The sequence below is a fragment of the Phalangium opilio genome, unplaced genomic scaffold (assembly GCF_054372755.1).
Source record: "Phalangium opilio isolate 3A_F unplaced genomic scaffold, DU_Popi_V2 ptg000048l_1, whole genome shotgun sequence".
Classification (NCBI taxonomy): Eukaryota; Metazoa; Arthropoda; class Arachnida; order Opiliones; family Phalangiidae; genus Phalangium; species Phalangium opilio.
In genome coordinates, this window is record NW_028324170.1 from 1,917,219 (window position 1) to 1,941,102 (window position 23,884).

Below are 23,884 nucleotides of genomic sequence, written 5' to 3' on the forward strand. Positions count from 1 at the left end.
CTGTTGAAATTTAACGAGACAAACTTGTACCACGGCTTTAACTATAATACATTAACGATTTTAACTTGAATAGAAAAAATTTCTCTTTTGGCCCATTTTAACGAGCGTATTATGTTAAAGATTGGAACCCTCTAATCACTATTATTATTATTAGAAGAACTTGAGGCGATAAAACTTTCATTAAGAAAGCCCTTTGTATTCGTAACGCGCATGTCTGAGTTTCAAATTGCTCTTTTATAAAAGAAAAAGAAAAAAAAAATGAAAAAGGTTTTTTATATTGTGTTCTTTTTATATTTACAAAACTACAAGGCTGTATCAAGAAGTGATATCTAGTTTATTAGGGAGAAGATATAAGATGCCTAAGTATTGGCGCGCGCCATAGTCCCAGTCCCCCTTTCAAAATACAAGGGGGGACGTAAAAGGAGGCCGGGCTATTTCGCTACACTCTCCTCAGTCGGAAAATATGACTGTAATTTTCGTCATTCGCGTCACCGCGCTGACGTGAGTTTTCAAGAACCAATGAGATGCTGGTTGTAATTTAGAGGCGGGGATTAACTCCGCACCTACGTTTGAACCGGAGATAGAGCTGGAAACGTGGCGAATTTATACCGTCTCCCTAATAAACTAGATATCACTTCTTGGATGAATTAAAACGTTTTTTATTGTGTTCGTTTATGGCGGTGGTTTTATATTTACAAAACTACAAGGGTATAATTAAATCTCTGTCCGTATGTAAATTCGTTATTGTGAAGCTTGCGAACAAAACAACTTAATCTTAATTTAATTTTTTTCGTTAGAATTTAGATTAATTTTAAATATAGGTAATTAGTTACGGTAATACGAAATTAGATATTTAATGATTTTTTAATTGTCGAATTGAGACGTTATATTTTTTATTTTATGGGATGGAGTATAGCTTGACATGCGACACCTTTAACTAAGCCCCTCCCCTCCCCCACCGTCTTTCTCTCTCTCCCTCCCCCAGGGAGGGTGATTATTACCAATTTTTAATTACACTTATTATAATTGCTCGAAATATTATAGTTGAAATTTTCAAACTTCAGGCATAGGTTAAACGATAAATAATTATTCGGTTTAAAATTGTTTTCTGAATTTCTTTATTTTTTTATTTTTAATATATATAAGATTTATAAGTCTTAAACTTAATTTAAAACTTATTGCGATCTTAAAGATTGTTTCAGTGATCAGTATTGCGATTTTATCGATTAATCGCTTGATAATCGATCGTTGTATCGATCAATATCGGTTTCATGATCTGATTAATACGCGGTTATCTCGTTCAATTTAAAGGAAAAGTTTAATAATATTAATTAATGTTTAATTCCTTTTATATTTAGAATAAGGCCCTTCTTTTAAGGTATAATGTTATGTTACCTGAACTTTTGCTTTAATTTGCCATATCACTAATTAAAACTAACGCAACTTGGCGCGCGGAAATATTAATATTGTTTTGATAAAGAAATTTGTGAGAAATTTACCGGGGAAAATGCCGATACCTGTTTTTAATTACGCGCGGGGTTTTATGGTTTTTACACTAATAATTGACGCAAGCGCCTTTTAATTGGCGGTTACGAATAAAATTCGTAAAGACTAGTTTTTCCTATAATTTAGTCAACTTAACCTGTTACCGTTATTAAAGCGTAGGAAACCCTGGTATCCCCCTTTTTCGTACTGTCAATTAAGATTGGTTATTACGTCAACGTTAAATCTTGGTCAGAATGCAGTTAAGATGTGGAGTTTAACCGCTAATTAGTTTCGTTTATTTTTTGAAGGACTACTTGCTCGCTTAAACCCCTCCCCCCATTTCCTTTCATTCAACTTTTTTTCTTCTTTCCTTCCAAATATTTAAATACTAATTAACTACGGTATAGGGAAGTCACGTGTCAATTATCGTGTACGTCAGATTGTTGTTTTCAATTTTGGATTTAAATATGATCTAATTTTTATTTATTTTTAATTAGGTGATTACGACTAGAGTGATTCAAGTACTGATTTATTATTTTTCAAGCCCGATCATTTTATATTTCACGAGATTTATACCCCGTGAAATTAGAGTCAAATTTCACGAGGTTCATTTTGACTTGGTCAAAAACAATTTTAAAAATAAATGTTTACGGATTTAACCATTTAAATATGATCTAATTTTTATTTATTTTTAATTAGGTGATTACGACTAGAGTGATTCAAGTACTGATTTATTATTTTTCAATTAACTAAGCCTTATTTTATATTTCACATGATTTATACCCCGTGAAATTTCACGAGGTTCATTGTGACTTGGCCAAAAACAATTTTTTTTAAAAATATATGTTTACGGATTTAACCTAATTTAAAATAATTTTAAAACATAACATTGTTGAAGGGTGAGATTGTCTTAACAAATAAACTAGTTCGAGAACGACAAGCGAGAACTGACCACACTCGGTATTTAATTTTGCAGTCCATCTAGGTCCTATTTAGTCTGTACTAAGCCCTAATTAGACAGCAGCGCCTCACTAGGCGTCACTTTACCTCGAATCTAAAACCTACCTCACTAACTTCATGACAAGTTCCAGTTTCTAAGTTACCAGTGACAGACTTATGGAATGAACGTATCTTATGAACTTATGTTAACACAAACCAAATTATTATGACCTTGTAAAAATTCCTAAAATAATTTATTTAGAAGAAATGTCTGGGATTCAAATTAAGAGAATGTGTGTAGATAGAAAAAAAAAACAGAATGAAAATCTTAAATCTTTTGGGAGTGTGTTTAAACTTTCTTTGCCTCCCAAAATCACTTTTGTTGAAGAGGGAAGTTGAATTGAAGTTGGTTGCTCGGAAGGAAGGGGGGCAACGCAAGGTTTTTAGTGTTGAGCGTAGTGTATAACCACAGCCAGAGCCAAGGAGAGTGCCAAAATATTTTTAAAAAGTAAAATCCCCCTAAAAAGCCTTCGTCTGCTTCTTACCCCACTGGTCCTGATCTCCACCACACTCATTCTTGTAGTCTTGTTCATTCGAGCAGTACACGCATCACGAACCAAACGCTCGCGCCAAAGACCCGCGCGTTTTACTTCTCTACCAATATATATTTTAACTTACCTTCCTGTCCGAATTTTTATCGCGTATTTCTTTGTCAAAAGCGCCTAGTTTAGCCCTCAGGGGTCAAGGTACCCAAGTGGTATAAGGCGACCAGAATCTTGGTTCTCGTTGCTTGTCTTCAAAAGCATTTGATTGTTTGGTTTTGTTTTGGAACAATATTTTGAGACGATGAGACGACCGGTCACTTTGTTATTGGCTTCTATAGAAGCCGCGTTGTTCGCTGGACAGTTGACCACTCTCTCCAGTACTTATTGGACCTCATGGGATTTAAGAATTAATTGGACCCAAACACTGGGGGATTCAACCAGGAGACCACCTTCGGATGGTCAGTTTTAATATTATTATTATTATTATTTTGTTTATATAGGGTAGTTTTGTTATTAATATTAGCATAAGCTTATAAGATATGTTCCTACCATAAGTATAACACTACCTAAACTTCGTAATGCTAGAGACTTACAGCTCGAGCTAGTTCTAGCAGAACGACAAGCGAGAATTGAAGTCCTACACTCGGTGGTTAATTAGTCTGTACTAAGTCCCAATTTGACAGCGCCTCACCAGGCGTCTTCGCTTTACCCCGAATCTATGACCTACGTCACTCACTTCATGACAAGCTCCAGTTTGTAACCAGTGACAAACTTATGATGGAACATATCTTATGAATTTATAGTATTAGTAAATATTACAATTTTAACTAGGGATGTTGAATATATTTAGTTTGATATACTGAATTTTTGTCACGTGATTGTCAATATATGAATTAATAAATCACGTGGAGGTTTTAAGCGTTTAAAATACTGTAAATTTCCTACGTGGAAATGAATATTCATTTATAAATTGAATCAATTAATTAATTATATAACGTGAATTAATGAAGCGAATAGATTAAAAGTTGAAGGAACTAAACTTTAGGCGAAAATAGAGCAAAATTCTTCGGCTCGGTTCAGGGGGCTACTTTATAACAACCGGTCCCCCCCTTTGGAGATTTTCTAGATCACGGATGGATAAGCACCCCCAAACTATAGAGGGGACGGGCTGTAGATTGAAATTTAGGGGAAATGGCCCCCGGTCAAATATTCTGTGTGAATAATTCTTTCTCTCTCTACTGTCCTGGAAGGATAATGAAATATTAATTAGCCTCCCTAATGAATAATTTTAAAGAAATTCCCAAAGTTATCGTTTTCTTTAAAATTAGCTTTAGTTTATTCAACCAACGGGGATGATGTTATTTTTACCTAAATTGTGGTCTTACTTTGCTTAATAATTATAATAATATTAATATTAATGTGAAGGTTGGGAAAACACTTTTAAAGAATTATATTTAATTTAATTAAGTTAATTTCGGTTCGTGAAATAAATCCAGATTACAATACTTTTATAGAATTAGATTTAATTAAGTTAATTTCGAATCGGAGGTTTTATTATGGCCCCGGATTCCTTGAAAATTCTCGTAAATTTTCACGTGATTTCACCCCCCCAACCGTGAAATAAATCCAGATTACACTAATTTTATAGAATTAGATTTAATTAAGTTAATTTCGGTTCAGAGGTTTTATTATGGCCCCGGATTCCTTGAAAATTCTCGTGAATTTTCGTGGAACTGACAATAAAAAATAAATTCCTTGAAATTCGCCTCAAAATTTCACGTGATTTCACCCCCTCCTACCCCCACCGTGAAATAAATCCAGATTACAATAATTTTATAGAATTAGATTTAATTAAGTTAATTTCGATTCGGAGGTTTTATTATGGCAACGTATTCCTTGAAAATTCTCCTCAATTTTCCTGGGACTGACAATAAAAAATAAATTCCTTGAAATTCGCCTCAAAATTTCACGTGATTTCACCCCCTCGACCCCAACCGTTGAAATAAATCCAGATTACAATAATTTTAATGTACTAAATTCCCTTCATCATAGCGCTTTTAGGCTAGCCATCGTATTAAAAATTAAAAATAATTGGGGGGATTAAGTTTTAATAAAGGAAGCTATATCTGCTATCAGGGGTCATTGTCGTTTTTTGTTTTAGTTGAATTGGCAACTTTATTTTAAGAAAAGTCTGTCATTAGCGGAATGTGGTCAATCGACTTCTCTCTTTCTCTCTTTTTCTCTTTCTCCCCATCGGCTGCTAGCCTGCTTCTTTCCCATTTCAATTTGGTCCGTTAATTCCAATCATTGCTTAGAGAGAATCATGTTGGAATTTGCCATTAAAAGAAGGGGTTGTGTGTTTTTTTGGTGAGGGTCAACCGCGAGCAAAGGAGGAGGGAAGGGAAGATAAAACGGGATTCCTACGGCGTGACTAAGTCCCAAGGCATCGTTTAATCATTAAGTTAATTTGGAATATTTATGAGCTAAGCCTTAGTGAGTTGATTTATTTGTGTTTTAATTTTTTTTTTGAGTTTCCAACAAATAAATTGAAGGATTTAAGATTAAGAAACTTAATTTTTCTCTACCAGGGTTAATACAAACCTGGAAAACCGGGAAAATCTGGAAAAATCAGGGAAATAAATATTTGACGAAAACCTCAGGGAAATTTGCGTCAAACCGGGGACGAGTAATTAAGCAAAATGTTCATAAACATACCCCCCTTCATAGGATTAACATTACACTAAACTTTGGAGGCTCATAATTCTGGTTATATTAGAGATACGGGGATGTTCTTTGATTATGTAATAGTCCTATTTGCCCCCCCTCCTACTTCGTTTGCTTTTGCTCCATAGGATACCTAATACGCGGGTAAAAACCTGGAAAACTCAGGGAAATATATGGGGAGAAAACCTGGAAAACTCAGGGAAATATATGGAGAGAAAACCTGGAAATCTCAGGGAAATTTGTTTTCCAAAAGTTGTATGAACCATGTCTACACAATATCTGATTATCCGTTCATGATTTTGCCAATTTAACGGTATTTTTTTTTTGTCCAAGAAAGATAAACAAGGTACATTGTAGATACTTACAACAAAAATAAATAAAATCAATTCGATTAGAAATTCGGAATTTTTTGGGCGCGGAAAAGAAATAAATTCCTTTGAACGAATTACGTTTTTGGAATAATGGGAACGGTGAAATAGTGGGATGACCCCTTGACACCGGAGGGTGTGCCCTCTCTAGAATAACTGGCGTCGATATGGGATGAGAAGCCCTTCTTCCGAGACTACTCCCCGAGGGGTTACTCACTCACTATCTCTCGAAAATTTATTTTAAATCGTGTTCTTTTATATATTTTCTGGATTTACGTAAATAGAGCTGATTAATTAAGGATTTACTTTAATTTTTAATTTTACGTTGCCTTATTTTAACGAGATTCGCCTCAAATTTCGTGAAATTCGCCTCAAATTAATGAGATTCCGTGAAATTCACCTTAAATTTCACGAGATTTAGTGAAATTCGCCTCAAAATTCACGAGATTTAGTGAAATTCGCCTCGAAATTCACGAGATTCCGTGAAATTCCCCTCAAATTTCATGAGATTTCGTGAAATTCGCCTCAAAATTCACGAGATTCCGTGAAATTTGCCTCAAAATGCATGATATTTAGTAAAATTCTCCTCAAAATTCACGAGATTCCGTGAAATTCCCCTCAAAATTCACGAGATTCCGTGAAATCCCCCTCAAATTTCATGATATTCCGTGAAATTCCCCTCAAAATTCACGAGATTCCGTGAAATCCCCCTCAAATTTCATGATATTCCGTGAAATTCCCCTCAAAATTCACGAGATTTAGTGAAATTCGCCTCAAATTTCATGAGATTTCGTGAAATTCGCCTCAAAATGCATAAGATTTAGTAAAATTCGCCTCAAAATTCACGAGATTCCGTGAAATTCCCCTCAAATTTCATGAGATTCCGTGAAATTCCCCTCAAAATTCACGAGATTTAGTGAAATTCGCCTCAAAATTCATGAGATTCCGTGAAACTCGCCTCAAAATTCACGAGGTTCCCTTGATTCACTGCGATTTTATACGTTTTATCTCTATATTCTTGAGAAAGGTTAGAGGATTTAAAGTCAATACACTCTTAGAAATATGCGTTCAATACGCCTTCAAGTTTGAATGCTAACGTTCAAAATTGACTAAGCCACATTTTGGTTCATTCAAACCAATAGCTGACGTTCAACCCGTTTTTGAATCTTTCCAACTTTAATGGAATCTGTACTTCGTCCCCCCAGTATGAATACTCCCCTGTTTTTCTCTCCTTACCTTAAAAAAAAAGGGAGAAGCCCCTTACTATATCCAACCCTATTTCAAGCCCCTGGTACGCGTGGATAAAAGGTGTTCACTACTTCGTAAAAAAATTTCCTCAATGCGGTCGGTAGGCCTATTCAATAAAAAAAGTCAATGCGCTCGGTAGGCCTATTCCTTAACAAAATTTATCAATGCGGTCTGTAGTCGTATAGTTTACGTTTGCGGGAATCATTTTAAAGATAATCAGTTAACGATTGTCGGTCACCGAGTCCTGAACGGTATTACGTAATAGGATATCGCCTAAAATTCAAGTAAGAACTATTTTTAATTACAATCCTGGTAATTAAGAGTTTTTTTACATAAACCAAAAATTGTCTTGATAAACCTAAGTGAATTAGTCTCTGTGTGATTAGATTGTTCCCAAAATCGATTATTAAGATTTTTAGAATCATCATTAAATTGTGGTCGTATGAAGTAAATCGGTAGGGTGGTAGCTTGTAATTCCGAACACTTTTTTAAAATCGATTGAAACATGACACACGTATAATGTTATGAGAAATATTTGATATTGTACCAAATAGCTTGAACATTTGCGCTACTTTTGAGCCTATTTTGAGCCAAAATTACCGGTAACTTGTGGAGAAATATCTATTTCCCCATTTCTAGTAGTGGCGTCCAATTCCGAACTGATGTCTTGTAATTCCGACGTAGGGGGTTTCAATTCCGACCCCCCGCTTCCAATTTCTGACCCCCCGCTTCTAATTGCCGACCCCCCGCTTCTAATTTCCGAACCCCCGCTTCTAATTTCCGACCCCCCGCTTCTAATTTCCGAACCCCCGCTTCTAATTACCGAACCTGCTTACAGGGTTGGCAAAAATCCGGATAATTTGAATAAAATCCAGACCAGTGGTTTTTATTGGATTAAACCGGATTTTTTAAAAACACGAGTTATTTTAGGGTTTTTTGAAGGCAAAGTACTTCTGTGTAGCTCTTATTTTAGTTTTGGGGCACTTCCCGACCCCTAGCCCCGATTCCAATGTAAAATAGTCTGCTAGTTTAACTGATAAAATGTTTCATGAAATCAATTTATTTCCTGAGTGCACGAACCTAACACTAGCGCGGCTCCAGTGGATCCCTTACAAGGGGACTTTCCTTCTAAACTCCGGGTTTGGCTTGGCAAAGGCTAGTGGGCGGGATTTATACATGCACGTACAAATTCCGCCCACAAATGCCTCTAGCTTTCCCAAGCCAAAACTGGAGTTCGTAAGGAAAGTCAAGTTGTCCACTGGAACCAACGCTATGCTTTAAGTTCGAGTAATACTGGAAAAATATTGTAAGCTGTAACTGGACAGTAACCGGTAACATAACTATTAGTTTTATCATTTATAATAAATAATCTTTAGTTGTCGCGTCATATATTTTTCCCTTGTTTCTGGTTGTATTTTAATTATTTTTATGGCACAAAATAGATTTTTCCCCATTCATAATTAAGCCGGATATTTTACGTGGTTTTTTAACACCACCACCTGTAATGTGGTATAACTATGGTGAAATAAACTTCAGCGCCTATCTCATTTGTATGCTAAATTGGGATTATCTAAAACTGAAATATTTTTTTCATTAGGTGAATCGGGATAAAATTCCCTAACCAAGGCTTAAGTTTTGGGACGTTAATTCTATAATAAATTTCGCTTTCAAGTTTTAAATCTCTCGTAGGTTAATAGGATAAAAAAGATTATTAATAAATGCAACAGCGATTTACATTACCTTGATCGTCATATTCCATATTCAAGTAGGTATAAACCTTTAGCGACCCGTTTATGCAAAAGTTTGAAACGCGCGAACGCAAATTTTCAAACTTGGCGCGAGATTGAACCGTTATTTTTTTTTATCGCGGAATAGTGTACGAGTACGAGTGACGGCGCCGCGGCGGGGAGGGAAGGAAACAGGGACTTTACGCTAGCCGGGTTAAACTAAAGTTGTCTGCTTGAAAAGCCCGGGAAAACGTATCGCCGTATTATCGAGGATAACTAATCTGTTAAACCATGTCGTTTAATAGCGTTAAATTTAATTTTACTGTCGATAATTTATGATTAATGGAGTGTTGTTTCGAGTGGTCGGAATTAGCTGCTCGCAAAGGTTTTTATAAATATTCTTTTATTAATTTAATTTTGAGCCAAAATTTCGTTACGAATGCTTATTTTGTGGGGGAAAACTTGACGTTTTGGCTGAAATTGAGTTTATTTGCCTCTGATTTATCTGAAGAAAATGAAACCTTATTTTCGGAGGCATCAGGGTCGGCATTCCCTTTAATTGACGTTAAATTAAATTCGCAAATTAGGTACATTTTTATTTCGTGTCACATCGTTCCCTGACTTTTAGATATGGATTTGAAATGATGTTTTTCGGATAGACAATGAATCAAGGCATAATTTAAGCCTATTTTTCACGGTCTAAAGCCTCGCAAGTAAAAGAAAAATCAATTTAAAAAAACTGTTCGGAATTAGAAGCGTTCGGAATTACAAGCCACCACCCTAATGGTTTGTGTTAAAATGGTTCTGTAAAAAATCATATTAGTTAATAGCCTTGTGTTCACAGTGAACACATCCAATTAAGTTATATATTTAATTATTTGGTTTAAAAGAGGTCTCATCTACGAACCTAGTTTTAAATAATTGATTTAAGTTTAATCGGTTCTGTTTAAAACACTTATCGAATCCATTATAGCTTTATATCATCTAGGCCTACTCTAGTTTTTTTAGTCACAAAGGGTGGAGGCCTCGTGGAAAAAAATTCGGTATAATTCCACGAATGCTGTCCAAGGGGTTTTTTTTTCATAAAAATTTGCTTTCCCCTTTTCTTTTGTCAGCCTCTTCAATAGGTTAAGAGTTAGGTGCAAGTAAATCGCGCCGTCACGGATGTACACCTGCAGCCTGCTGATATTCTCTCTTTTGAATGTGTTTGCTCTAACAGTAACAACATTGTATTGAAGTTAGTGCTGAAAGATGGGGGGAGGAAACTTTCTCTGGTAACTTAAGTGAAAATTATTAAATTTCGAAATATTTTTAAAAGATTTAAATTTAAAAAGAAAAATTATTTCAGATTATCAACAACATAGTACTAAAAATAGCTACACCTTGTTTTTAAATACAGTTGAATGGTTAGGATTAAGGACTTATAAATAAATAAACAATTATTTATTTAATAAATAATAGCTTAATAAATATGGTTAGTTATACATGTTCCTTCTGCTTGGTGAAAAGGTACACCTTCCTTGCATGGTTGAAACACACTAGATTACTACACAGTCATGAGCCAAATCGAGTTTTCCGTTGCGTAATTGTCTCGTGTACCCACGTTTTCAATAATTTTGAGTCTCTGCGATCCCATTTGTATAGAAATCACGTTAAGAAAGGGCAGTTAATTCAACTAGAAATAGAATCAGCCACAAATGACTTTAATGAAGCTGTTGAAGCAGTAAATGACAATACTTCTGATGATGGACCAAATGTAGACCTTAATGAGTCACAGAGCTCAGAATCAGGAAGTTACGATAGTGAGTCAGATATTTCCCAATTGGAAAGCATTGAAAGAAATGCAGCATTAATGATGCTAGAGATCAGAGAAAAACATAAGCTCCCCATATCAATAACAACTAGTATTTCCAACAGCGTTCTAAACTTGGTGTCCGGGTGCATAGAGGCTTGCTTAAGATTAGGTAGAGAGGATGGGGCAGTGCCGTCATTTAGCATAAAACAGTCGCTATTTAATGTTATAAAAAGCGAATACTTTTTACATAAATATTGCAAAGAAAATTTAAATCTGATTGAGCCAATTGATTATGTTCTTGGCACGAGGAGGGTGAATGGAAAGATTTTAAAGGACACCGTTAGTTATGTGCCCATCAACGAAGTGTTAAAAACGTTTTTTTCTCATTCCGATGTTTGGGGGGAGTTTTTAAAAAGAAACGTTGATCAAAATGACAGGTTTTTGAGTGACTTTAGTCAAGGAAGCGCATTTAAAAATCACCCGCTTTTCGGCAAAGATTCAGAAAGTATTCGTCTTCATTTTTACTTAGATGAAGTGGAATTAGTTAATCCGTTAGGCTCGAAAAGGGGCAAGCATAAAACTACGTTAGTGTATTATTATGTTGGAAATATAAATCCAAAATACAGGAGCAAATTAAGTTTTATTAAACTAGCTCTAGCGGTTAGATATCCCTTTATCAAGAAATATGGATACGCGAAAATTTTAAAGCCACTACTTGACGATTTGGAGAGCTTAGAAATGGATGGAATTACCGTTAACAGCAAAACTATCAAGGGAACCGTTGCAACTATTTCAGGTGATAATTTATCCAGTCATGGTATAGGTGGATTTTCACAGTGCTTTTCGGGGGGTAGAATTTGTCGTCACTGTATGATTAAAAAGGAAAAAATAAGAAATTGTTTCGATGAAAATGACCTGATAATCCGGACTGAAGAAATGCACAAGTACCATTTGGATGCCGTTTTATTGGACGCGTCAAATCGCTCTATATACGGAGTTAATGGACCATCGCCCTTCAGTGTACTTCCCAATTTCAAAGTTACAGAATCATTGCCTCCCGATATTATGCACGATTTTTTAGAGGGGGTTGCCCCACTAGTATTAAAATTAGTTATAAACCACATGATAAATGAAAAAAAATTATCTTTAGACAAATTAAACTCTGTCATTCAAGATTTTCAGTACAAAGATTTAGTTATAAAAGACAAATGCGTAATAATAACTAAACAAGTTTTAAATTCTGCAAGTGATAGCATTGTTGGTACCGCTTCCCAAAAAAAGTGTCTTTTGTACTTCTTTCCTTTGTTGTTTGGGTCATACATTGATTGTGGGGATGACTATTGGCAAGCTCTTCTAACTTTAATTGAAATTGGAGAGATAATAACAGCCCCAGTTATCGATTCGGATTGGTTACCACATCTTTATGAAATAATTTTAGATTTTTATGATAGTTTAAGAGCTTTGCCTAATGCTAACTTCACACCGAAAGTTCATTATATGATTCACTATCCCCGATTAATTGAAAAGTATGGACCTCTAGTTAAGTTATGGTGTATGCGTTTCGAAGCGAAGCACCAATACTTCAAGAATATAGCCAGCGTCTCTCGCAATTTCAGAAATATATGTTCAACTTTAACAAAACGACACCAACTTTTGCAATGCTGGGAACAATGTGGTAGTAATGGGTTGGAAAACGACAGCTATGTGAAATCTAATAAAGTTGGCTTTGATCAGTTACCCCAAGGATTAAAAGATCAAATTCTAATTGATTACGTTGGTACACGAGTTATTCCCGTGGTAACGCAATCTGCATCGGCCCTTAGAACTGACTGTGTAGAGTACAAAGCAGGATATTTGTTCCCTGTCGAAATGGGTGAAAATGGTGTTCCTATTTATGTTAAAATATATTTTATTCTTGAAATTGAGGGGAAATGGCGTATTGCCGGAAGAGAAACTTACTGTTCTGAGTATGTTAAGCATCATAATTGTTACTTAATTAAGGAACAAAGTAAATGGCGGGTATTTTTACCAGGCCAAGAGATAGATAATTTTCCACTTCAATCTTACAAACTTAACTACCAGGATGTTATAGTGATGAAGCATAAGGTCTCGCTTATTAATAGTTTTGTACTCTCTTAAAGATGGATACCTTTAATTATCATGTTACTTGTGGCGAAGAGAAGGAACTTTATACATGCCAAGACAACACAGATTTAGAAAATTTAAAATTAGAATTAGCTAAAGTATTTAAAATATCTAAAATTAAAACAATACAAGTCTATAATAAGGATTTCGAAGACTGGGCTAACTACAAAAGCTCAGAAATGCCGGCTACTTTGTCAAAATTAAAAATAATACCTGAAGCCAAGGAAGTTGAAGAAACGCAAGCCAAACAGCAAACATGGTAATATTTAAAATTAATTCAAAACTATCCTTTTGCACTGTCATTTTTCTTTTTCTTAATCAGCTTGGAGAATATGGGATTGGATCAAGGTGTGGACCAGATGGATGTGGATGTAAGCACAGAGGGTACCAGTGCCAGCACTCGTGAATGTCTCCCCCTCACGTATAAAATACCGAATTTAACACCAATTCTCATGGAATTAGTTAGTACTAAGAATAGGATTGTTTTCACAAGGAAATACCGCACACAAATCATTAATTTGCTTTTTGAAGATATGAGCAAATATTGTGCTTGGTAAGATTTACAAAAACAATTTTTAAGTTCATAAAATGCACTTTCTTAATTTCGTATTCAGGTATCCAACCTCAGCGGATTACGACAATGTTTGTATGCAGCTGGTGCAAAGGTACCCATTCCTCAAGGATCGCTTGCTTTGCGCATCATCAGGATTTGTATGTTTTAAACATAAAATTATAGCCAGTTTGTGATAGGACAATGAACCAAATATTAGACTAATTAAATCCAAGGATTATGTAACAACTTATTTGACATTCATTGAAAGCTTTTCCAATATTAGACCAAGTAAAGGGAAATATGTACGGGAAGAAAATGTCAAAGACATGTATGAGGAGAAAACGTCAGTAAAATTTACGCTAGTAATGGAAAAGTCACGGAATTATATATTATTAGAAAAGTCGCAGATGAATCCAGAATTGGAAATCATAAGTTTAAAACTAGGGAAATCTGGGGGGGGGGGGAAGTCCGAAGAAACATTAAATTTCAAAATATTAATTTCCGTGCTTCTTTAAATTTTAGAAGACTTGGAGTGTTGCTCTTAAAAACAAATTTGCTCATTCAAGAATGCCTCTTAAACATATTCCAAAAGTAATGGAAATGACTCGGAGGCACAGCCTGCACTATAAAAATAAGGCATCCGATTTAGATAGGACTAATCACCGCAGTAAAGATGATGAAAACCCAAAATTGAAACGTTTAAGTCCTGTGGTAAATTTATTTCATGTAATATTTCATGCTGTTCATTCTCAATACTTATAAACATTGTTTTAGGTTTTTTCTCATATTGGAGAAGACCAGGACAGCATTGATGTTCATTTAGCTGTATTAGCTAAAGAAGCTAATAAATTAAATCCTAATGAAGCCCTCATGGAGGATAAGCTACTCAGGACTGCGAATTACCGAATGGAATTTTCATTTAATCACAACACTCAAGAAATCCTTGAAAAATTTCCTTTTTTGAACCAAAAGAAACAGGTACGTTATATATCACTTATTCAGCTATATTAAAAACTTGTTTAAATTGCTGATTATTTCAGCTTATGAAAGAATTAAGCAGGTTATATAACGTTCAGCCATCTGCCGAAACAATACTCCTGCATTTTTTTAAGCCAATTACGCATGTTGTTATGAATTTGATCAAGAAAAAAAAACATGCTAAAAAGATTTTGGAGGCTTTAAAAGCTAAATCTGAGGTCATGGCTGAAGACGCGAAGAAAGGTGGGTTATTTAAACCATTCGAAGCTAACGCAAAAATTAAAATGTCATTAATTCTAGAATTAGAGGTTCGAGCTTGCCTTTTGCTAATTCCGTGCCTATTCGGAGAAAATCCTGATATTTGGATGAAATACTCAGTAAGTTTTAATAACCCAGGAACAGAATTTTATTTATTGATTTTTCAATTTGTTACAACATTCAGGCTCCCACAGCTGGAGAACCTACAATGTATTTTTTGAGTGACGACTGCCTAACCGCAATTGTTCAAGTGGTTATTAACGGCCATACATTTGAAATGGACACAATTGAAGAAGCGGTGGCCTCTACTTTCTGCGGATTCTATACTTTTCAATTAAAATACACAAAAGGAATTTCAAGAACCATGGAGTTTTTACAGAAGATAGTTTTCAAAATAATGCCAGAAAAAATTTCTACAGCAGTGCTGAACGTTGTAAATAACATATCATTGTAAGGATGTTGAAATAAAGTGGTTTTAAGTTTAATTTTTATCTATTATTATTATTTGACGCGCTGACAAACAAGAACTATTTCACAGTCATTTTTGAATAAACTACATTTCAAACCCGAATAAGCCCACTTTCAAACTAGAATAAGCCCACTTTCAAACTAGAATAAGCCCACTTTCAAACTAGAATAAGCCCACTTTCAAACTAGAATAAGCCCACTTTCAAACTAGAATAAGCCCACTTTCAAACTAGAATAAGCCCACTTTCAAACTCGAATAAGCCCTCTTTCAAACTCGAATAAGCCCTCTTTCAAACTCGAACGAGCGAACATTCAAACTCGAACGAGCGAACATTCAAACTCGAACGAGCGAACATTCAAACTCGAACGAGCGAACATTCAAACTCGAACGAGCGAACATTCAAACTCGAACGAGCGCACATTCAAACTCGAACGAGCGAACATTCTAACTCGAACGAGCGAACATTCTAACTCGAACGAGCGAACATTCAAACTCTAACGAGCGAACATTCGAACGTGCTGGTTTTAACCTTCAATTTTGAGTGTCAGAATGTACTTGCAAATTTGAATGTTCAAAAATATTTTCAAACTTGAATGAAATAACATGCTGGCACAGTGGCAGGGCATTGAATGTTTTTTCATTCAAAATTGCAAGAATTTTTTTAAGAGTGTAGTTGTTGGTGAGTTACCCCTCGTTATACCTTAGCCCGAGGAGCATGCAGCAGCGATAGACGACGTTATCTAGATTTTGTGGCCAGCTGACGCCAAATCAAAACCGGGCATGCATTTCGGGTATCGAGGCCCGAGAGAATTTTCGGCTACTGTTCATAGAATATTAATTTGGTGGCCCCCCTCCCTCCCTCCCTTTACGGATAAAATTCCAGTCACACCCCTGGAAGAGATATTGAAATGGACCCCCACGTGTATAAGGCCTTTCAATTGTATTGATTTGTGTTTTGATATAACTTGTAGGAAGTCTTGTAGAGTGCATTATAAAATATGTTTCAAATCTAATTTGGCAAAATTACAACATGGTCTTTGCATCGTGTATATTCTAATTGTAATTGGGGTCCCTTGATTGGGATCATTATTATTTTATGGGCCCTTGTAGAGGATGTTATCAATGAAATCATATTTTAATGATAAATGGGAATTTCTTATCAATGGGGTCCAATCGTAATATTTTAAGGAGCCCCATGGTTAGGGTCATGGTGTTCAATGGGCCCAGATAAGTGCCATAATTAAATATATTTTGCCAAAATCATATTTTAATGATAAAAGGTCCCTTATTATTATTGGGGTCCCCGTCATCATATTTTAAGGGCCCCATGGTTTGGATCATTATGTTCTATGGTCCCAGCTAAAGGGCGTTATACATTAAATCTATTTTGCCAAAATCACATTTTAATGATAAGAGGGCCCCTTTTTATCATTGGGGGCCAATCATCATATTTTATGGGAGTGCCCCAATAATAAATGGGCACCATTCGAAATCCGTTTGTACAAGGGCGCAAAAAATAATAATGGTATACCCCAAGAAAAAACAAGCCGTAGCATAATGTAGCGCGTAAGGGGTCATCAATTTAAGATTCTCTTGGGTCCATTAACACAGTTTGGGCGCCCCCTAAACAACGTACTGTACTCACCAAGATTTTTCCCGCCATGCCCATTAATTCCGAATAACTAAGTTATTTGTTTTCATAATCAACCAGAAAAAATATGTTTTATCCATTGCTCCCAATAGTAAAACAGTAAAGGGATAATAAAATATTATAAAATATTCCCTTTTATATTTATATTCAAGGGAATGTTTAGTACCAAGAAGTGATATCTAGTTTATTAGGGAGAAGGTATAAGATGCCTAAGTGTTCGTGCGCCATAGTCCCAGTCCCCGATTTCAAAATACAAGGGGGGACGTAAAAGGAGGCCGGGCTATTTCGCTACACTCTCCTCAGTCGGAAAATATGACTGTAATTTTCGTCATTCACGTCGCGCTCACGTGAGTTTTCAAGAACCAATGAGATGCTGGCTGGTTGTAATTTATAGGCGGGGATTAACTCCGGACCTACGTTTGGACTGGAGATAAAGCTGGAAATGTGGCGCGAATTTATACCTTCTCCCTAATAAACTAGATATCACTTCTTGGTAGTACATACACTTGAATAAAATTGTATGTAAGTTTAAATCGAGATTAGTTGTTTTGAATATATTATTTAAATTAATTATCTCGAGTCTCGACTATACCAGAATCGTCCAGGGCTGTATTGGCCTAATTGGGAAACCCTCGGAATGATACGTATCACTGGGACCCCCAAAATAAGTCAACATTCTTGAATATCTGTCCCTTCAGTCGTATCAGAACCCTTAACTCAGGATAGACCATTTCGATGAAACTAAAAGGGAAAGACACGGGGGTAAAACTCCGCCTTCCATCTCGCTTTTTGGCGCCTGCGTTGTAGTCTCTTCGTATCATGAGACTAATGCCGTCGACTAATACTGAGGATTGTCTACCCCAGGACTACTTGTGTCCAGTGATACCCCCTTTGACTGGAAAATTGATAGGACATTGTCCACTGGAGTACGTAATAATTGTGTCGCGTCTTCATAGTCCAGCTATAAGAAAACTTCGCAAAATTTATTGGTCAAAATGTCCATGCAGTAACCTCCTTAGTTTTTAAAATATTTATGGGACGTACGTTTTAAATTTTATTGGACAATGTCCAGTGTCCTGTGCTTATTTCCAGTCCTGTTCTACCCCCTTTTTTACGTCAAAAAGGTCTATTGGGATTTACCTTCTCAATTTCATAATCACTTTATGGAAGACATGAACGAGGAGTTTTGGTGGTCGGGTTAAAATCAGGGGTGACTGGGGCATTTGCGGGGGGGGGGGGTGAGACGAGGCTAGGGACGTAGGAAATGGGGTAAAGGATGACGTCCCTGATTAATGGCGTGAAAGAAATGACCGCTCGAGGGGGGAAGTTGTCTGTCTTCCTCTAACTCTCTCTCTCTCTCTCTCTCTCTCTCTCTCTCTCTCTCTCTCTCTCTCTCTCTCTCTCTCTCTCTCTCTCTCTCTTTTACAACACCGAATAAGAATGGGGTCAACTCCACCAACTCTTCTACCACCACCAAAATCCACTCTACTCCGTAAAAGTGACCAAAAGATGATCCGTCTTAACTCCGAGAGAGAGAGAGAGGGACCCCGGTCCCCTAAGGACTTTTGTAAGGACCCTCATCCTCAAAACCGAATTGTCTTTGATAAGACTATTATTCTTCGAGAAAACACTTTTTAAAAATGATATCCCCGCAAATCTCAGATTGGGGACCAACCCCCTCCCCCTAGTGCTAGAGATAAATTCATAAATCACAAGATTTCCAAAGTTCTCCGAAGATATTTGGACCAAAGTCAGCTAGTTTTATTTTATAGTGGTTTGGTAATTTACAGGGTGTTACTGATAAGTCTGGTATCCATAAATTAAGGGGGATGTTCTTTGGGTGCACGATTTTGAGTCAAAAATGTAACTTCTATGTAAGAGTTTCCCTTGTGGCAAACAAAATGGAGATAGAAGTTATATATTTTCGACTCAAAATTGATTTCCCAAAGAACATCCCCCTTAATTTATGCCAGACTTATCAGAAACACCCTGTATATTTTTAAGTTCATGGTACCAGTCCATTTTAAAATCCACAAGATTATTTCTAATTTTGTTTACAAAATTGCTCAGTTTAAAATGACTCTAGATTATTTTGTCTGGAGTTCAAAGTTATTTCCAGTTTGAAGTTTTTAACTTTGTTTTTCTTTGAGTTACAATTTCATTTTATCTTAGGAATTTTTAGGGTATTTTTTTTTTTTGCCCACGGAAACAAAAACAACAACAAGGTTTTGTTTAGATTATAACACGTGCTAGTCAAAACAAAAAGGCAGACTCAATTTAGACGAAGATAAGATTGTACTTTAAAAGTTTAAAGTTTTGTAATTTTCTTACAAAGAATTCCTTTCCCATAGATTAAGCCTTAAATATTATTATGAACTCTGATGGTACTAATAGCAGATATCAACATCGGTAATGCTAAGTCCAATAAAAAGATTAAATCAGGTGTCATTACTGTTATAAAAGGTCAATCTCCAAATTTCCCTGTCTCCATAGGTAGAACCAAAAACCGTTTCTATCGGTTTGTCAAATTCTTTATTTGCGCACGAGGGGCGAGTCACTTTGATTCAATTTTGTAGGAAAAAAAATTATTTGTAATAGTAAGATAGTAACAAGAAGTGATATCTAGTTTATTAGGGAGAAGGTATAAATTCGCCACATTTATAATCTAGCTTTATCTCCAGTCCAAGCGTATAGTAGGTCCGGAGTTAATCCCCGCCTCTAAATTACTACCAGCATCTCATTGGCTCTTGAAAACTCACGTCAGCGCGGCAACGCGAATGACGAAAATTACAGTCATATTTTCCGGCTGAGGAGAGGCAGCGAAATAGCCCGGTGTCCTTTTACGTCCCCCCTTGTATTTTGAAAGGGGGACCAGGACTATGGCGCGCGAATACTTAGGCATCTTATACCTTCTTCCCAATAAACTAGATATCACTTCTTGATAGTAAATGCAAGATAGAGACGTGACACTTACCCTTCGACTTTATTAAAACAGTCCACGAATCGGCAACTTTATTACGAAAGCTAGAGAAACTGTTGACCGACCACCAAAGGATCAGTTACGTTTTTAGTATATTTGTTTTCTGGCTTGACAAGTCCAGGAGCTAGTTACCCTAGCATCAGTTGTCAGGGCTCTGGAAAACTTTGCCCGAGGTCACACGCCCGTCAGAAATAAAAAAGTTTTTGCACAGGCACTCTTTATTTCTATTTACCCCTTTCCAGAACAATGGATCCCTGAATTTTCATATGCAGGTTGTTTCTGTTAAGTCTGCCATAAACAGGGCCGGATTAAGCAATTTTGCACCCGGGGGCCGAGATAATGTTCGCCCCCTTAAGTTGTAAAAGACGAACAGCAAATGTTGCAGAGGGGGAACAGTTTATCTCAATGCGCTCCCAACAAGCCTTGCGCCCGGGGGCCAGTGCCCCCTCGACCCCCCTTTAATCCGGCCCTCGCCATAAATGAAAGGGTATCTGTGTTCTTTGGGTCAACCTGAGTGAGTGTCAACTTGTCAAGTGTAACCTGAACATGATGGGGTCTACAACGTTTAGTTACACGGAGATATGGGCTCCCAAACACTTATTGGCCCCTAAAACAATTATGGAAATAGCCATACAACATGTGGAGTAGACATATCAGCCTACAAGTACAATCTAAGAACCTTTATCCAGCAGAAGTGTACTATTAAATGGGTAGAAGTGCGGGTACCATTTAAAATAAAGCTAATTACTACACATGTTTAGGGATTCATCAATGTTTGGCAGCCCATATCCTCGTTTAACTAAATGTTGTAGACCCCACCATGTTCCTCGAGTCACTTTCCACTCATTTTGGACCATAAGTTTATAAGATATGTTACCACCATAAGTTTGTCACTGGTTACAAACAGGAGCTTGTCATGAAGTTAGTGAGGTAGGTCATAGATTCAGGGTAATGCGACACCTGGTGAGGCGCTGTCAAATTGGGGCTTAGTAATGCAGACTAAATAGGACCTAGATGGACTGAAAAATTAACCACCGAGTGTAGGACTTCAATTCTCGCTTGTCGTTCTCGAACTAGTTATCTCGATTTGTAAGTCTCTAGCATTACGAACTTGTATAGGTAGTGACGTCATACTTATGGAAGGAACATATCTTATAAACTTACGGTTGGTTTGACCCCTAAGAACATACCTTTTAATTTATGGCAGACTTATATCAAAAACACAATGTATATTAAATATTTTTATTTTCTAATAAGACATAACTCAAATTGACAGACTTATATTAAAAATTCATAAACCTGTCTAATATATTAAGCAACAAAAGAAAAATGGGATTTTGTTTGGCGTGAAAAAGAATGGTGTACTCTCTGAGTTGTTGTTTTCCTTTTTTGTATTTTGGCAAAGTTCATTTTACCCATGGTGTTGTGTTGTTTTTTTTGTTTTTTTTTTAACTCGAGACAGTCTAACTAGATAAAATCAGAAGTCCATACCCTTGCATGGACTCCTGATAAAATGTTATTCCCCTTAAAACTAAAGGGGACACGGGGGTTGGGGTTGGGGGCAAGGGACTGTCAGATTGTCACGTAGTGTCTTTATTATAAAACAACAAAACCGACCCAGCAGCCAGCCCCAGACCCGTATACTTCTTCTGACACTTTCAAAACATCATCCCCCCTGTACTTCCACAAGGGGTCACTGAAACACGAGAACAGAACGGGCTTTTTCAATTCGAGGGGAAAATTACTTAGTGCCCCTTCTGTTATAGGGAGGTCAAATTTCACTTTTACAAAGATTTTTCACACTGATTTCAACCGATTTTCCAAGTGATTTGACCATTTTTTAACCTCATAGTTCACTAGATTCGACTCAAATTTCATCAGGTTTTTTTTTTTTGTTTTTCTTCAAATATCACGCAACGTTTGAAACTCAATAATAGAACCGTTTAAAAATAGGGGGAGCCAAAGTGTCCTCTGCTTGAGTTGGGGTGGGGGTTGGGTATGTTGACAGCAAAGACGTTAGATTGGGGCTTCTAAGTTACCAGTCCCTGCAACAAAGTTTTGTTATGGTTTGAAGCCATATCTAACGTCTTTGTTGTAAACGTAACCAATAAAGGGGTCTATAGTCTGCTACCACGAACTTTCTCGTGACGTCACATCCTCCTGTCTCTTACCTCGGTTTTAGGCCTCCATATTGGAAGTCGTCAGCTCGGACCACACAATTTAGACTATTTAGACAATATTGACGTCACGTCCACGTAGTAGCTCCTCCCCTCTCAGTACCACTCTATTATATTTTTTAAACAGGAGTGATTCACCCCTCGTTTTAAAGTATACCCCGTTTTTAAAGGACAAGTGTATTAAATTAGAAAAAAACAGAATTAATGCGACAGTCTAACTAGTAAACTAATTAGTTAACTTCTTACTTCATAACTGCCGCGTGATTGCCTTGAAAGAAATACAATACGACGTCCAGTAAAAAAATCTATCTTTAACTCGCAATTGGCTTGACCACCCATGCACTGTCAAAAATTAACTAAAGCGGAGAAAATGGTCATTTGCCTTTGATGTTATGTATTGAAAAAGAGGAATTTCAAAAAAAGGAAAAAATGAAGGCCTCTTTGCTTTTTAAGATGAAAAAAAAAACGCTCAATGACCTCTCGAGGCCTGGACAGAAACAAATTACGTTATTTTTTTTTAAAGAAATTATTCTAGTTTAAACCGGAGGATTAAGTCATTCTGACCAAGGCTTATTTTATTTTAGTTAATTTTATTTATTTTTATAGGATAAGTCATTTAAGGGAGTACAACTCATAATGCTAATGAGTTACGTTAATTAATCCAAAAATAAATTAGAAATTATAAAGAAAATAATGAAATGACTTGTTTGGTATGTTCAGTTTCGTATTGTGGAATGCGGTGAATGTATGAAATGACGGTATGCGAATTAACATTATCCATTTACTAAGACGTATTCAATCTTTAATCATGAACAAATTATGATGAATAAAAAACAGCACGCGCAATAAAAGAAGTAGTGATTCTATCCTGGTTTAGCAGCTTGCTTTAGTTTATTTTTTCTTTCTTTCTTGGAATTCTAACATTTTTAGTGAAACGCTTGGTCGCTCATCTGGAACAATAATGTTTATTTCATCCAGATCTCTCTGCCTTGTATTTTTTTTTGTACAAAATACATTATATAAGATTGATATAAAGACACTGTTCTGTTTATAGAAACGTGTACGTCTACGTGTATCATACAACGTCAGGTTGAAACAGGTCACATTGGAATAAGCAGGCAATTTAAAATATGATTTTTTCTTTATCGTATCAGGGATAGGTTTAATTTTAGAAGTAGGAATGGAGAACAGAGTAATCTAGGCGCGCGTCGAAGTCCCGGACCCCCTTCCACGGGACGGGACGGGGGTATGAAAGAAGTGGCGGGTCATAGCGACAAAGGTAAAATAAAAAGTACGTATTTTTCGCCGTCCCCGTCAGCAACGTCATCAACACGTAGTTTAAGGGAGCCAATAAGATAATTTAAACTTTTCTTCAGGTGTTGGAGGGAGGGGCTCTACACTGGGCTATGAGTCGGACTGAAGTAAATACTAAGCGTTCTCCATTCCTGATTCTAAAACAAGTTGGGAAACCAAAATGAACCTCTCCGAGCCGAGACGAATTTACTTTCTAAACACAGGTCCACCAGCCAATGAGAAAAACCGAAAATACATAGTTCAAATTGGCGAAATATTGCCAAGCTCTTTAGCAAAGGCTTAAGCGTTTAACAATTTCCTTTGTATCCTCAATAATTCTAATGAGGACCTAAAATGTATCACTGAAGGGTGTATTTAATTTTCGGCTCACTCTGAACCGTTAACACCTCCTATAAGAGGAGGCGAAACAAGGTCATTTCTAGTTTAAATCTAGGATATCTTATTTCACAGACCCAATCGTTTGTGGATAGATGAAGAATTAACATCCATATTATCTAATGAATATAAAAAATGCGTTTACACTATATA

The 23,884-nt window shown here is 36.3% G+C and overlaps 3 protein-coding genes across 8 annotated transcripts in view; all 3 read left to right on the forward strand.

Annotated features, from left to right (window-relative positions):
- Positions 1 to 2,967: 2,967 nt before the first annotated feature.
- Positions 2,968 to 23,884, forward strand: part of LOC149673620 (uncharacterized) — a 44,325-nt gene continuing 23,408 nt past the window's right edge. The window contains exon 1 of the mRNA XM_089839256.1: positions 2,968 to 3,427. Within this exon, the coding sequence (XP_089695382.1) occupies positions 3,271 to 3,427 (157 nt within the window). The 5' untranslated portion in view covers positions 2,968 to 3,270. The remainder of the gene's footprint in view (positions 3,428 to 23,884) is intronic.
- Positions 7,094 to 15,250, forward strand: LOC149673621 (sterile alpha motif domain-containing protein 3-like). 6 transcript variants are annotated; one of them, XM_089839246.1, is made up of 11 exons: positions 7,123 to 7,593; positions 10,152 to 10,310; positions 10,385 to 10,510; positions 12,973 to 13,235; positions 13,299 to 13,529; positions 13,591 to 13,687; positions 14,052 to 14,240; positions 14,304 to 14,507; positions 14,570 to 14,750; positions 14,808 to 14,884; positions 14,950 to 15,250. In XM_089839246.1, the coding sequence occupies exons 3-11, from the start codon at positions 10,508 to 10,510 to the stop codon at positions 15,217 to 15,219; spliced, it is 1,515 nt and encodes a 504-aa protein (XP_089695372.1). In that variant the 5' UTR covers positions 7,123 to 7,593; positions 10,152 to 10,310; positions 10,385 to 10,507; the 3' UTR covers positions 15,220 to 15,250. The 6 variants fall into 6 exon arrangements, with proteins under 6 accessions (XP_089695370.1, XP_089695371.1, XP_089695372.1 ...); XM_089839247.1 differs by having other exon boundaries at positions 10,385 to 10,442; XM_089839248.1 differs by lacking the exons at positions 10,152 to 10,310; positions 10,385 to 10,510 and having other exon boundaries at positions 7,124 to 7,593.
- Lrp4 (LDL receptor related protein 4) overlaps positions 7,765 to 23,884 on the forward strand; it is a 337,174-nt gene continuing 321,054 nt past the window's right edge. Inside the window, exon 1 of the mRNA XM_089839243.1 lies at positions 7,765 to 9,421. Within this exon, the coding sequence (XP_089695369.1) occupies positions 9,379 to 9,421 (43 nt within the window). The 5' untranslated portion in view covers positions 7,765 to 9,378. The remainder of the gene's footprint in view (positions 9,422 to 23,884) is intronic.